General features: G+C 40.5%; 1 protein-coding gene across 1 annotated transcript in view; it reads right to left on the bottom strand.

The window, feature by feature from the left end:
* The window catches only part of LOC121443414 (teneurin-1), a 348,703-nt gene that overhangs the window by 16,862 nt on the left and 317,208 nt on the right, over positions 1-14,633 (bottom strand). The window contains exons 23-24 of the mRNA XM_041645172.1: positions 12,506-12,678; positions 11,223-11,458 (exon numbers count right to left, since the gene is read on the bottom strand). Coding sequence (XP_041501106.1) covers positions 11,223-11,458; positions 12,506-12,678 — 409 coding nt within the window. The remainder of the gene's footprint in view (positions 1-11,222; positions 11,459-12,505; positions 12,679-14,633) is intronic.

Here is a 14,633-nt window from a genome sequence, read left to right as displayed (position 1 = left end):
TGCTTTAGATTTCCCTGTATATCAAGACTCAGTGAACTTTAAGTCATAATGGAACTCAGAGTATCTAGTGAGGGAACCACACACAACCACATTTTCACGTGAGGCTGGCAGGTAAACATGGTGGCATTGATAGCAAGTGTAATGTTACTTTCTGGTTAAAGAAAGAAGATAAATTTGACTTCAAGTTCAAAAACAACTTCAGTTTGCCTTAATTCGGGCCACAGGCTATTGCTAGTATTCTTTGCAAGCACCTTGAAACCTTACAGTTGACTAGAGTGAACTCCATTCAAGGGACCCTGGCTACGAGTTTATCAATGACAACACTCAGTGATGCCTGGCTTCGATGAAATCCAGCTAGGTCCAACTGAGTGATCCAGGCAATGAAATGGCTTACTAAAACAATTAAAGTTGAGCAAAACCACTTGGCGGCTTTTCAAAGCAACTAGACGAGTGACCCACATTTCCAGTTTTCGTCTAGGAATGTCCGTGCTTGGCAAACCCATCATAACTTCTGCTATGCTTTCCTGATTGTGACACAATCATTCAGAAAGCACAGCACTGAAACTTATTTTGTGTGTGTTCCCAGAGAAAGTGTTCTTGGTTTTAATCATTAAGAGAGTTGAGTTCATGAAGAAAACAGAACTCTCAAAGAAAGGTGGGTAGAACTTGAGGAAAGAACTTTTTTTTTTTTTTTAAAAAAGACTTAATTTTAGTTAGTTTGTGTGATTAACTTTGAGTTTTTGTAGGTGTTTCGCCTCATTATAAAGATAACATTATTTTGAACTAATTTAACACATGAAATTGAAAAATTGTTGAGCCATATGTACTCGTCACCTAATTTTCATAGGTAATGCTGTGATTTGGGTAGAGAAGGTCCTAGTGTATCTGGAAGAATTGAAGGTAAGAACAAGAAAGGAAAGAGTTTGAGAAGTATTGAAAAAATGAACCAATTAGTTACTGGTCTGCATACCAGGCGTTGTTTCCCACCTGATTCTAAATTTTAGTATCTGTGAAATGGGAGGAATATTATCACTTTATATACCAGAGTTTTGCTAAAAATATAAGTGACTCCACATATACAGGCTCTTAGGAAACTGTAGAACAACAGTAATCACTATTTTAAAAATACATAATACAATGATCACTTCTCTTACTCTAATTAGGCCTATGACTAGGCTCATGTATCAAGTGACAAGGTAGTTTCAGCTTGGTGTAAAACATTTATATGGGCAAGAATTGTCAGCATGATCCCAATACAGGTTGTTAAATTTCTGGTTAATGAGATATGAGCAAAAAATAAAAGAAAAACAACAAAAATCTACATTAGAGTTTGATTCTATTAAATACAATCACACTAAACTAATCCATTAGTTCATTCAACTAAACTTTGCTAAATTTTAAAACCTTTTGTTTAGATTTATTTACTCTATGTGTATGAATGTGAACTACATGAGTGCCTGAGAGTTCTAAATGCCTGTGAGCCACCCTATGAGTGCTGAGAATTGATCTCAGGTTCTCTGCAAGAGGAATAAATGTTCTTAACCTTTGAGCCATCTCTCCAGTCCTATGTTAACATTTAACTTTGGTCAAGAATTTCTTTAAGTGAAATTTATGAACTATGCACCTACTAAAATTTTATAAGCAGATACATAAACATTGGGATATAATCTTAGTTGGTTACCACACCCCCTTGAAACCCGAAAATGAAACTTTTATAGTATCTCAAGAATAAAGGTTTCAACTTCAGATAGAGTTTTTATCTCAGTAGCCTGAATGACTACAAAGTGCCCATTCTTATATCAGAATCGTGTCTTTCCTAAGTAACTTGATATTTTGTTTCTCAAAAATTACCAGCTCCATGCATATTTTCTGAGTATAAAGGGATAATTTATTTTCAAAGTTTCCCTACATTGGAAAATATAGAAATGTGTAGGGAAAATCATGATCTGACAGTTTCTATTAATACTTTACTCTGTTTCCTCCCATTACCTTTCTCTGGGGGTACAATTTTTCATACATTTAAATACATATAACTAGCATGACAGTTAGCATTGTGTTCTTTTTCATCTAATATTTTATTTCTATCATTCCTGCGTTAATATGTATTCTTGGAATATGGCTTTCAATGGTTGTATAATATTTTACTACATAATAAATGCTTGTTTTCATTCTCCCATAGTTGGAAATTAGCATTCTTGTTTTCATTTTTTCTTGTACCTTATGATTTGTTGAACATTTTTGTAAATAAATATTTCTACAACATATATCTTTATAAGCAAAATTTTTGTAATATATGACTCCAGATAAAATACTCCAGGTGTGATTTGAGAGATTACTGAATTATGCACAAGATAGCACAAAATTCATATAACTTTGTTCATAGAGCCAATCTCATCCTTTCCTTAGGAACATCGGTAGTGAAATTTTCCAAGTAGGAGAGTGAGAGAACAGTACTTTATTGTCAAATTTGCATTTATTCAATTGGTAATGAGCATGAGGTTGAACTTTTTTTTAAAAAAATTATTGACCACTTGTTTGTCTTCCATGGATCATCTGTTCATATTTGCCAAATTTTCTACCAGAATGTGGAAGTTGGTCTTTGAAAACATGCTTTGGTCTCTGTTTCATAATCTCTTGGTCAAGGCTAATAATATTTGCCCTTGATTTTGAATTTCTGCAAAAAGGATCCAAACATAACATGCTGTGAATTCTATCAGAAGACCAAATTGTTTTGCAATACTTAAATTATTTTGTAAAAGTGCTCTTTGTTTTTGAGAGTAGGTATAACTCAACTACCCTAGGGACAGATTTGGGACTTAAGAGTTTTTTAAACTGTCTGTAGTAAATGTGCACAGTGTTGTATTGCAAAAATATACACTACCCTGCCGGGTTCATCTAAAAGCACACAGTTCCTGTCTTGTGATATTCAGGGCTTGGAAGCTTGTAGGAAGCCAGGTGTTCTTTCTTCAACTACCTTTCCTGTGGTTTTATAGTCACATATCTTCAACTGTAATGCCATTTATTTACAACAGCTGCAAAATCCCCACAGACTCTCAGAGATAGTCATAACTATTACAATTTATGTTATAATGATAGTTAAAGAGCCAAAGTAGCAAGCGATTTTCAGTTCAACCAAATTTGTGGTTTTATTTGTTTGAGAGATGAAGCTTACTACTCAAGAATACATTTCTTAATCAAGTCATTATGATGCCACGAGTAATGGCCTGTGTTGAAAATACACTATGAAGTCAATCAGAGGAGGACTCTGTCTAATGCTTTTCTCTGCCTGCCAGGATTTCTGTAGCAGTGCCCCTCTGTTTGAGAATAATGCACTCTGATATTCCAGTGCTGCAATAGCAATGCTCCTGAAACTCTAGTTTCAAAGTTGGGCTTGGAAGTTAAAATAAAATTCAGCAGGGGCTGAAAGGGATGAAGGAATAAAATGTGCCATAGGTTTCCCTACTCATTCTCTGTGTAAACCACACAGAAGGGAGCTGCAAGCTAATTGCTTTCAGGTGAGCCTTCTTTAACCTCTGGCCAGGGTACCTATGTGCTTCCAGCCTCTAAAGTGGGCATCAGAACTAGGCTGACTGCCACTGACTGCTCTGCTCGGGTCATGGGTAAGGTTGGAACAATCCATATTCATACACATGCTTGCTCTTCTCTATGACAACAGGTCTTGAGCCAGGCGTGGGCCAACAATTCTTATTTCTATTGTATTTCCAAACAATCTATAGTGATTCCTCTCTTGGAAAAGAGAGTGTGAGAATAGTCCCAAGTTATAAAGGACACCTTTTGGACAGTTGTACACTGGGTGAGACCTTTGAATTTGGTCACTGCTGCACAGTATTTTGCAGAAAGAAAGATGGGCATGCTGATTTTTTTTTTTAGATAGAGGAAGATGTGCATATGCTGTGTGCACCCTCTGGTTTCCAAACAGGCTTTCTTTTCCCAACTGTACTAAGGAAAGGGGCTTGCTTTTTGTTTACAGTTGAGCCAGAGAGGAAAGGGAGAATGCACTCTGGTGAGCAGTGCATAGCATTGTCAGCAGAACCGAAAGTGTCTAGCAAGGGTATGGGGTGTGTTGAATGGCAGGAGGAGGGGACTTGAGAGGCAACTGTCCTTTATCTCTACTTTCTGACTTTTCTTAAGAGTTTGGGTTTTAATTAGTTAAGAGATAACCTTCCCTCCACTCTTCATATGTAACTGCTTTCAGATAGTAGGATAACGCTATATTAGATTGATCTGTGGACAACTGGAGATATTTAATAGCTGTGCTCTACACAAAAGGAAATCTATGCTTTAACTCACCACACACACACACACACACACACACACACACACACACACACACACACACCCCAGAGCTACAATCATGACAGTTTATTTTTCTTTCTTCTACAAGGAAGAGAAGACTGTCAAGGAGACTAACATTTCAGGTCATAATACAACCTAATTACCTGTTAAATTTTGCTGAAGACAGAAGGTGAATAAGAGACAGGCCAAACAGCATCGCCGCTTGGAAGGTGTACCGCATTGCATCTTTATAAAGTCACAGAAAATTCACAGCTGATTTTAAGGTAGCACACACTCTTCTACTCTCACTAGTTTTAAGGTAATTAGTATTGGACTTTTAAAGATCAATCAGTGCATTAATTCAACAGATTTTATGTTCTACTGATATCTCCAGTTTAACAATCAAAAGGTTACTCAGGTCTGCTTTCATTTTAGAGTTGTCTATAAATGGAAACAGCACATTTTCAGCATTAGCACTAGCCCGGGATAGCCATTTACAATTCCCCTTTTCTTTGTCCCTTTTTTTTTCATTTTTATTCCCAAGATACTCTCTATGTCTTGTCAATCCACAAAATTTTCGTGCTCGAAGAGAACTTAGGAGATGCTCAGATGTATGGAGCCAGCCTTCCTGGCTTCAAATCCTGACACTACCATTTAATAATCACGCAACCTCCGTTTCTTATCTGTAAAATGGAAATAACCAAAACCCCACCTGATGAAATTTTATGAAAGGTGAGTTAGCTAATATATGGTGATATACCTAGAGAGGCCCCCACAAATGCTGTTGTCATTATGGTTAGTGGTAATATTACTACTACTAAAAGAGACTACACGGTGCATATATGCCTCATTTGGGGATAGGAAATTGCCAAATCTTAGCATGCCAGTTCTTTCTCACAATCTTTTTTATTCTTCTCACCTGAACTTGAGCATATCATTTAGCCTTTTGCTCTATATTAACTCGTTCCTATTTAAGGACTTTCTTGTTGATTAGTTCATCTGTGTAGTCTAACACATTTTAAAAATTAAAGCAACTCATTAATGCTTATGCATAGGTGAAGTCATATATGAAACAATACTTTCATCCTATTTATTTTAGTATAACATTTTTTAAGACCAAAAAGCAGTAGTTTTTATGATTTGAAGATTCCAAGAAATTCCTCATTCCCAAACGCCCATCCGTCTTGGTGTCTGAAATTTCCTGTCTTCAGGTTACTCTTTGGAGCTGGGGAACAGAAACCCAGAAGACTGCAGGTACATTTTTAAAGTGGGTTAATATATCTCTAAGCAGCTCCTTATATAACTTTTCACAAAATGAATGTCTTCAGCAAACCTGGTGAGAAGGAAGTTAAAACAGTGAGAAATGAGAACACCAAGCCTACAGCTATGGCTCTGTCAGGTCGTTTCTGAGGACAGAAGTAAATTCTACTAGGCTTTGGGCTTAGTCTCCAATTCTCTACTGTTTGCCAGCTTGGAAATCAGGGTTTCAGCAAGAGTTTTCTCCACTTTAAAATTTTAGACCACATATGAATATTCACATGCTGAATAAAAAAACCCCACATTTTGGAGGCTATTGGGTCGTAAATTGCCTACTGCAAAAGAATGAGGACCTGAGTTCGATCCCTAGCACCCATGTAAAAGCAGTGTGCACTTACAATCTTAGAGCTGGAGAAATGGAGACATGAAGTTCCCTTCTGCTGGCTGTCTAGCAAGCCTAGCCAAATTGGCAAGCCCTGGGTTCCATTGAGGGACTGTCTCAAAAACCAAGGTAGATGACTTCTGAGAATAACAAATAACACCAGAGGCTGATCTGTTGATCTCTTATCTCCACATACACATACACATGCACAATACACACCACACACGCACGCACGCGCGCGCGCGCGCACACACACACACACACACACACACACACACACACACACACACCATCTGCCCTTTTCAGTTATTTTTAAACAGAGGAAACATCTCCTGAGAGGGTGTTAGGCTTTGCTTCATTTTGCTTGTCAATATATAATCATTCTATTGGATTTTATAAGTTTGGTTTTAAATCCTGTTTCCAGAAAATAAATAAAGAAAATAAAGGAGGCTGTAGTTCCAGGACTTTGCTGCTCACTCTATGAAATCTTATAAAGAACTCTCGGATCCAGTGCTGGGAGAAGTCTCATATGACATGGTTATTCACAGACACAGCTACGTGCAATCTGGTTGTCGCTCCTAAAGCAGTTTGCTTTGGTGATTGTTCAATTTGTTGGCAATTGGCTCCATTGTTATCTGGCCTCTAATTCCTCTATTGTCCAGGGAAATGTATTTCTGGGGACAGCTTGATACAGCAGATGAGAAGATACATGGGTTGGATGCAAAAGCACTTTATGGGGAAGATGATTCAGACACAACTCACGATTGGGGAAATAGACTTTTTTTAAATACATGAAATTTCAGGATATTAATGTGATTTATTTCCCTTAGTGGTAGCCGTGAAGGATGGCAGTGCTAACAGATCCCTGGCCCGAGCAGGCTACACATGATATCATGTTTCCCAACACTTTGCTTCCCTCACCTTGACTTTGTGTGCATGAAAAAAAAAATCCCCACTGATCATTGGAGGAAAAGAATTCTTGTTTTCATCTTTTAAAAAGGGTGTGCTTCTCCTGATTTTCTTTCCAGCTAGAAAGTCTGGGACTATGTTGGGTAGGGTTTGGAACATGTGATGTCCATCATTTTACCAAATGGACCTTTAAATGAAGCTGTCACTTTGTGCCTGCGCAATTAGTGTTTTATGAGCTGCTACCCAAGCACATTTACAAATTATGCGAGTGACTTTTCAGAGGTGTCCCATTGCTCACAGTATGGCAAGCGTTTCTATGTCCTGTGACTTTGTGAACTGCAATCTCCACCTCTCTTGTAATCCTACCTGTTCATGTTCTGGAGCAGCAGCTTCGGCTGGAGAAACGAATGATTCAGTTGTGACATTCTGGTACCTGAGAGCACCAGGGACCCCTGCTCTTTACAGGTATACTTACAAGTGGGTCACTACATATTTAGTTAGAAAAAGAGGACATTGTCATCAGCTGGCCCCTTGCAAACCTATCAGAAGTGAAGGGTTACTATCGCTGAACTAAATATCAGTGGGTGCTGGGCACTGGTGGCACATGCCTTTAATCCTAGCACTCAGGAGACAGAGGCAAGCGGATCTCTGTGATTTCGAGGTCAGCCTGTTCTATAGAGGAGTTCCAGGACTGGCTCCATAGCTACTGAGAAACCCTGTCTCAAAAAACAAAACAAAATAGAAGAATATCAGTGGGCAAAGAATGTTTGCTTCTACACCTGTCTTTTGGGATGGCGTTCATCCTACTAGGCATTCCATTTCATGTCTGACTTGGGCAAACCAAGGAAGCATCACAGCAAGTCCTATGAATGGGGAGGGCAGGATTAACCAGATAAACAGCTTTTCTCCTCCTTTTGTCTCCTTCATGCTCTCTTTGCCTGGAGGCCAGCCAGTTGTCCTGAACCACCCACACTTGCCAGTACATTAGAGTCGATTATTTGTCTCCTTTTGTCAGCATTGAAATGAGGAGTCAGGCTCTGCCAAGGTGGCTGGACTGAGTGGGGCGATGATTTATAGATTAATTATTTTAAGGAACAAGGCAGCATGGCATGATGCAGTGGAAATAGTGCCATACCAGGGGAAGACCTGCGTTTTAACTCTAGATCTGAGCCTTAATAGCTATTTGACTTTGGGCAAATCACTTGACCTCTCTGGGCCTTGGTGTCTTTATCTGTAAATTGGGAATAACTACAATTGATGGCTGTGGTGGTCAAATGAAATTCTGGCCGTGAAAGCATTTTGTTAACTGCGAGGCACTAAATCTATGTAAAAGACTGTTATTAGATTTCTAGGGACCTGCACAGTCACATCACCTAGCCAATAAGGGCCCAATCCTTCATTTCCAAGACCTCAGGGAGTACATTAGAAGTTACATAGGGAAAAAGGCCTGGAATTTGTTGGACTCCCAATTCAGTCTTCAAATCCATTTAACTCAACCACAGGATAGAATGTGGCTCAGTTTATGATTAGCATTTACTGAACCTTAAATGTTTTATAATATTAGCTTTTCAAAAGTAAGAAAATATTGGGGTATAAGGTATAAATTACAGTTGATATTTTCTTTCTATTATCTGAATGTGGTGGAGAGAACCAAGAGTGGGTCATCTTAGAAAATCCCAAGGTCACATAGTAGAGAATGGGTTATCCTAAAGAATAAAAAAAAAAATCCCCAAATTACACTTTCTCTGATTTGGTTCATAATATTTTATTGAGCCCATAAGTTGGGAGAGGAACTAAAAGCTCAATTTTTCTATGATCAATCATTATTACGATAAGCCATTTGTAGAGAATTCTTACCTTATTATAGCACTACCTTTTCATTTTACATCATAAAAATAAGCTAGTGGGTAGCCCATGCCTTTAATTGCAGTACTCAGGTTGAGGTAGGGGAATCATGAGTTTGAAGCCCTGCCTGGGATACAGGAAGGGATCCTGTCTCAAAAACAAACGCAAAAACACCAAACCACCACTATCATTGCCACTGCTGCTGCAATTAAACAACATTTTTAAACAAGTCATCAAATTGACTATCCACCAATCTGATTACAGGAGGTGACCAGTTCAGGCACACTCTCCACTACGGTTAGGAGGCTTAGTTGGGCTCAGCCTTGTAGATTCCTGGGAATTTCCCTAGCACCAAGTTTCTCCCTAATCCCATAATTGTTCCCTCTATCAAGATATCTTTCATTGTTCTCCCACTCTGTCCCTCCCTCCACTCAACCACCAGTTCGCTTCTGTTCCCCTCCCCTATTCCCTTCTCTTTGCCACTACCCCCTCCTCACAACCCCAGTTTACTCAGGAGATCTCGTCTATTTCTTCTTCCCAGGGCAATCCATGTGCCTCTCTTAGGGTCCTCCTTGTTACCTAGCTTTTCTGGAGCTGTGGGTTATAGTCTGGTTATCCTTTGCTTTACATCTAGTATCCACTTATGGATGAGTACATACTGTGTTTGTCTTTCTGGGTCTGGGTTACCTCACTCAGGATGAATTTTTTTCTAGTTCCATTTATTTGCCTGCAAATTTCATGATGTCATTGTTTTTTACAGCTGCGTAGTACTCCATTGTGTAAATGATTTCCTAACTGTCATCACAGAACGTTCATCAGCAGATGTAAAGTTCCACAGCCAAGCACCAGGCTAAACTCTGGGAGTCCAATTACAGAGAGGGAGGAGGGATTATATGAGCAAGGGGGAACTGAGCTCCTGGGAGCTCAGGAACTCTAAACCAACAGCTAGGGAGCCTGCCTGGGACCAAACTAGGCCCTCTGCATGTGGGATAGTTGTGTAGCTTGGTCTGTTGGACCAGGATCTATCCTGATACACGAGTTGAATTTTTGAACCCCATTCCCTATGGTGGGATGCCTGGCTCAGCCTTGATGCAGGGGGGGGGGCTTGGTTCTGCCTCAGCTTAATATGCCTGGCTTTGCTGACTCCCCACAGGAGGCCTTACCCTTTCCTGCAGTGGATGGGGGATGGGTTGGCGAGAGGTGGGAGCAACTGGAGGAGGGGAGGGAGGCGGAACTATGGTTAGTCTGTAAAATGGAAACAAAATTTAAAATAAAAAAAATTAAAAAGAAAAAAACCCTGGGTATCAAGGCAAGTCATCTGATTGCCCCATTTTTTTAATAACTCAGACATAAATGCTGACTTTTATACAGATCTAGAACTTTGAGTATTTAGACTGGATTCACTTATCAATTCAGTGGCTTAGCTGGCAAATGTTCTATTACAGGCTGATCAATAGAATTGAAACATACAAGTTGACTTGTTCATCTAAATAGCTTCAGTAGCTATTATTAAAAAGACAAAAAAAAAAACAACAAAACCCCAAACTGCTAAAGACTGCTTCTATGTGCCATCAGCAGAGCTGATTAAAAAGCAAGCACACTTGTAGATTTTTTTCCTGCACCAAGCCATATGACTGGTTGGTTTCCCTGCTTCACTCTGCAGCTCGATGGTTGGTGGTTGTGTTTCTACAGCATTCAATTTGCCCGAGTTCTTTTACAGTGACTGAAGAGAATGCAGGTGTTCTCTGTACCCTGGGTGGGATTCGGTTGCTTTGAGGCTTGACCTCAATAACGAATACTTCCTGCCGATTGGCAGTTGTCCTGATGCTGACACTGAAGGCTACTGTCTTTGGAAATCTGGTCACGTCATTGTAACATTGGTTAACGTTCAAGAAAGGACATGCAGAGAGGCTGCTATGGTGTTTGCAGCCTTTCTATGCTTCCTGGCAGGTCTTGGTTTTACTGTTAAGGAACTGTGTGTTTGGTAAAGACTGGAAAACCCCCAAAGCTTTCAGTTCCCTCAGACAAGATTGTCTGAGTCCCCCAGCTCAGTCGCACTTCCAGTTCTTTGCTCCTATGGCTCTAGTGAAGTATTTATGACAGCGAAATAATTCATGGTCTTTGCCCTCCCATCTTGCTTATGTCTAAATTGTGCCTTATGACTCACATCCTTCTCTCTCTCTACCCAAAAATTGGAAATCTGGCTTAACTTGAGGATTCTAATGAGCATCTCCAGGGCAGTCTGCGATGGGTACCGAAGGGCTTCTTGACTTACCATATTTCTCCAGCCAGACTTTTTTGGTGCCTGAAATTGCTACTATTAGAGCACTTTAGCTGGCTAATGACAAGGAAATCTGCTATTAGGATGCACATTTAAGGATACTGGACCATTATCAGCCATTAGCACTCTCTCTTGAATTAGTATATCATATAAGCTAGCCAGTCACCCAGAAAAGCTTTGAGGAAGTGAGACTTCAGTTTCGGGAGGCTCTTCACTTTCTGAGGGAACCCACGAACTTGCCCTTGGCCTTACCCTCAGTCTTCTCTCAAAAGCTGAAACGTTGCCTTTGTTTTGCTCCTTTCTCTGCCTCCACTCAATGAGGTTTGCATTGTGCTCTCCAGGTAAGGAAATGTTGCATTTGCCCAGAGTGGGGTTGACAGCCCCTGCCAGAATGTGGGGCTCTGAGCTGAGGCTGATCTCCATCCCACTGGCAAAGGTGACACGAAGAGAACCATCTGGACTCACCCGATAGGTACTCTGAGTATTTTCTGTAGACAGAGGAGCAAATGAGGGAGAGGGGAGGGGGGTGGGAGGAGGTGTCAAGTTGAAGGAGGAGGAGGGGAAGCAGCAGGAAGAGAAGAGAAGTTTAGCTTCAGAAGATACACTTGGGAAGGGCTGAGCAGATGGGGCACTGGGGGCCTAACTGCACTCTGGGCTAGACCGCTACTCGGACAGTTGAATACATTCTCTCCCAATTCGGGTCTTGCTATTTTCACAGCTGGGGTATATCTTGTGAGCAGAATGAAAGACTGCTGTCTCAACTCTGTAGGCTGGTCGCTTCTGTTTTGTTGTCTGTTTCCTTTGAAAAGCATTCCCTCCCAGACTCCCTCTCTGACTTGTTGTATTTGCTCTCTTAGTTTGGTATGCTGGGAGCTAGAATGAGAAGAGCAGGAAATTCAGCTTAGCATCTTGCCACACGGGGATGGCATCATAGCCACCTTTAGCTCACAAAAGAGAAGTTGGTGTTGTTTCTTTTGGAGTGAAGTGCCCCCCCCCCCCAGCCTAGCAACAGAGTGAGTTCTAATTACAAGGTCGTGAAAGCCCTTTCTTTGTCTCCTTCCCCTATAGCCCCTAACACATTCTTTCAAAATAATATTTTTTCTTCAATTCTTTATATTTTCCTCTCTGTGTAGAGTGTGCTTTTAATACCACTTGTTTTCTTCCTTGCACTGCCTAATTTGCCCTTTTACTCATCCGTGTCAGATCTGATCTAGGATGCTAAGCTCAGATGGGGCAGAGACTCTATTATTGTCCTCCAACCTAGGAAACCCTAAAAGAACTTTACAAATGCCTGGCTGTTGGGAAATGACTTGATGGGAGATCAGACTTGGCAGGATGTAACCTCATTACTCCCACAGAGATTGTGGCCCAAAGTAGAGACGTGAACTTATAAAAAGCCCGAATTTGTCTGTTTCCACTGGAAAATGGGAGGAAGAAGCCATCTTCTCAATCAGAGAGGGAATTCAGTTCGCTAGTAAGAGAGAGCCCAGATTTGGTTGGCGACAAAAGCAGGTGAAATTGGGAAAACCACTTACCTTGTTTCAAAATGTATATAGTACTAGTTGCTGTCAGATTGGTTGACATGAGGACATTTTCGCGGTTGGAAGTGTCTAACCCCACTTTTGTCAGCTTTTCCAGGTCACTGTGGAAGCTGCTGACCTCTCCAGTAGGAAACGTTGCATTGGTCAGATGTCCCTCGGTGTCATACCTGAGGAACATAACAGATATCAACTCTGAAGCCTCTTGGCAATGATGACTGGTCCTTGCAAACTAAAAATCAATTGGAAGCTAATACAGTTTAACTTTAAGTGACAATAAATATCATTGACCTTGCTCAATAAGAAGAAAAAGGTCAAAGAGATGAGTAATTAAAAGAAGATAATTTTTGAAGTTTCTGAATTCCTGATGACTTCCTTGAGCTGGGCTGTTTTACAGAAAAAAATATATCTGGTAATGAATCAACAGGATGGAAAACTGATTTATGAATCATGTCCTGCTGGGTGCTATGTTGCAGGGAGGCCTCTGCAATTTGGGTCGATTCCATTACTGGTGATGAATTATAGAAGCCGGCAGAGGGTGCTATTGTCAAAGGAAAGGGAGCCACAAAAGGGCCCTCAAAGCCCAAGAAGCCCAACAAACTGACTCCGCATTGTGAAGGGGAAATTAGAATTTGCTGCTGTTTAAGTTGCCAATTTTGAAATGAATGAATCATTCTTCCAACAAAATGAACAAGCACAGAGGATAATGGAAACATGTTCATTAAAATATTCTGGAGGCCCCTGATCTTCGAATCACTTCAATTCTTTCTGGAGTATAGTGAATAAATATTTTGTAATTTGCCTATATTAAGAAGATACACAAAATAATTATTACCTGAGATAATAGGCAATAACCCATATCTGGAAATACAGTCTAGTGCGTTTACTTTTTTTTAAAAAAAATAAAAATTATTGGCAATCTCACTGTCCTCCAAATGGAAACTCCTCCCTGAAGGCTTTTGATGCAGAGCTGGTCTTTTATTGCCAATGGAACCATGAAAACTAAACAGTTCATTCAAAGTAAAGACACACACTTGGAAACCCATTACTGCTTTCTTTTCAAGTTGCAAATTGCAAAATATTTAAGTACTTTTATTTGCTTTTGAAATGTTAAACAATTATATTTTATTTTACCCTGAGTGAACAGAATGTGGCAAAGCTACGGTGGTGAGTCTGGCTCTTCCTCACTCTCCTCTAACAATTCTGCGAAATGGGCGTAGTAGTTCAGGGTGAATCTACAAGACTGTAAGGGACTTCGGTAGCTGCTGAAATCTGAAAATCTAGACCAACTTTTGGCTTGGCCGTGTTTCAGAGGATAGAGCTGCACTTGAGGCATACAGAATGCCCTGTCACCTTCCATTTCCGATGCACATGTTAAGTCTATGTGCACACATAGATTATCAGTGCAAACAGTTGCGTGTATGCAGAGAATCAATCAAACTGGTCCTTTGACATCACAGACACTCTGTTATGTTGCTTAATTGGGTCACCCCTCTCCTTGAAAATGGACTTCACTAAAACAAGCAAGCTTGGTGTGCTGTTACTATCAGCAAAGGACTCATTGTCAAGGCTAAACAGAGCTGCTATTTGTGCCCGGGGTTAATGGCCAAATCTTTCCTTTGCCTAGCCTGTTTACTCACAGCCTGCTCTGGGCTCTGCACATGTAAGCAGCAGGCTTTGGGTCTGAAAGCAGCATAGAAAGGCTATGCTAGGTAGGGTTGCGGATAGGGGTAGGGTTAGGTATAGGGATAAGAGTAGGTGCAGTCCCAACCTCTGTCTGCCAGGTGAACCTTCCAGAGGAAGAAAACAATGCCCAGCTTTTATCATCAAAAGGAATCAACCTGCTACTCCCCATAAGAGAAGTTTCTAACTCGCAGACAGAGCCAGCTGTTGCAAACTTTCCTCAGTAGAGAGTGTGCTGGTCCAGCAGTTTGAGCTATACAGCAGTTCCTTTCTGATCCCCAGTTAGCATGGGCAACTGCCTCGTTATTTTCCCATTCCTGGATTCTAGGGGCTTGCCTCAGATCTTGGTCAGTGCCATTGTTCTTTACTTTTGCAGGAAGTCAGTCCTGAGATGTTGTAGGTAAAGGTTGTCACCTTTCTTCTCACTTTGTGGGCAACTACG

The sequence above is a fragment of the Microtus oregoni genome, unplaced genomic scaffold (assembly GCF_018167655.1).
Source record: "Microtus oregoni isolate MIOR12 unplaced genomic scaffold, Mior012 000106F_ref0000393, whole genome shotgun sequence".
NCBI classification, from domain to species: Eukaryota; Metazoa; Chordata; class Mammalia; order Rodentia; family Cricetidae; genus Microtus; species Microtus oregoni.
This window is presented reverse-complemented; position numbering and strand designations above follow the sequence as displayed.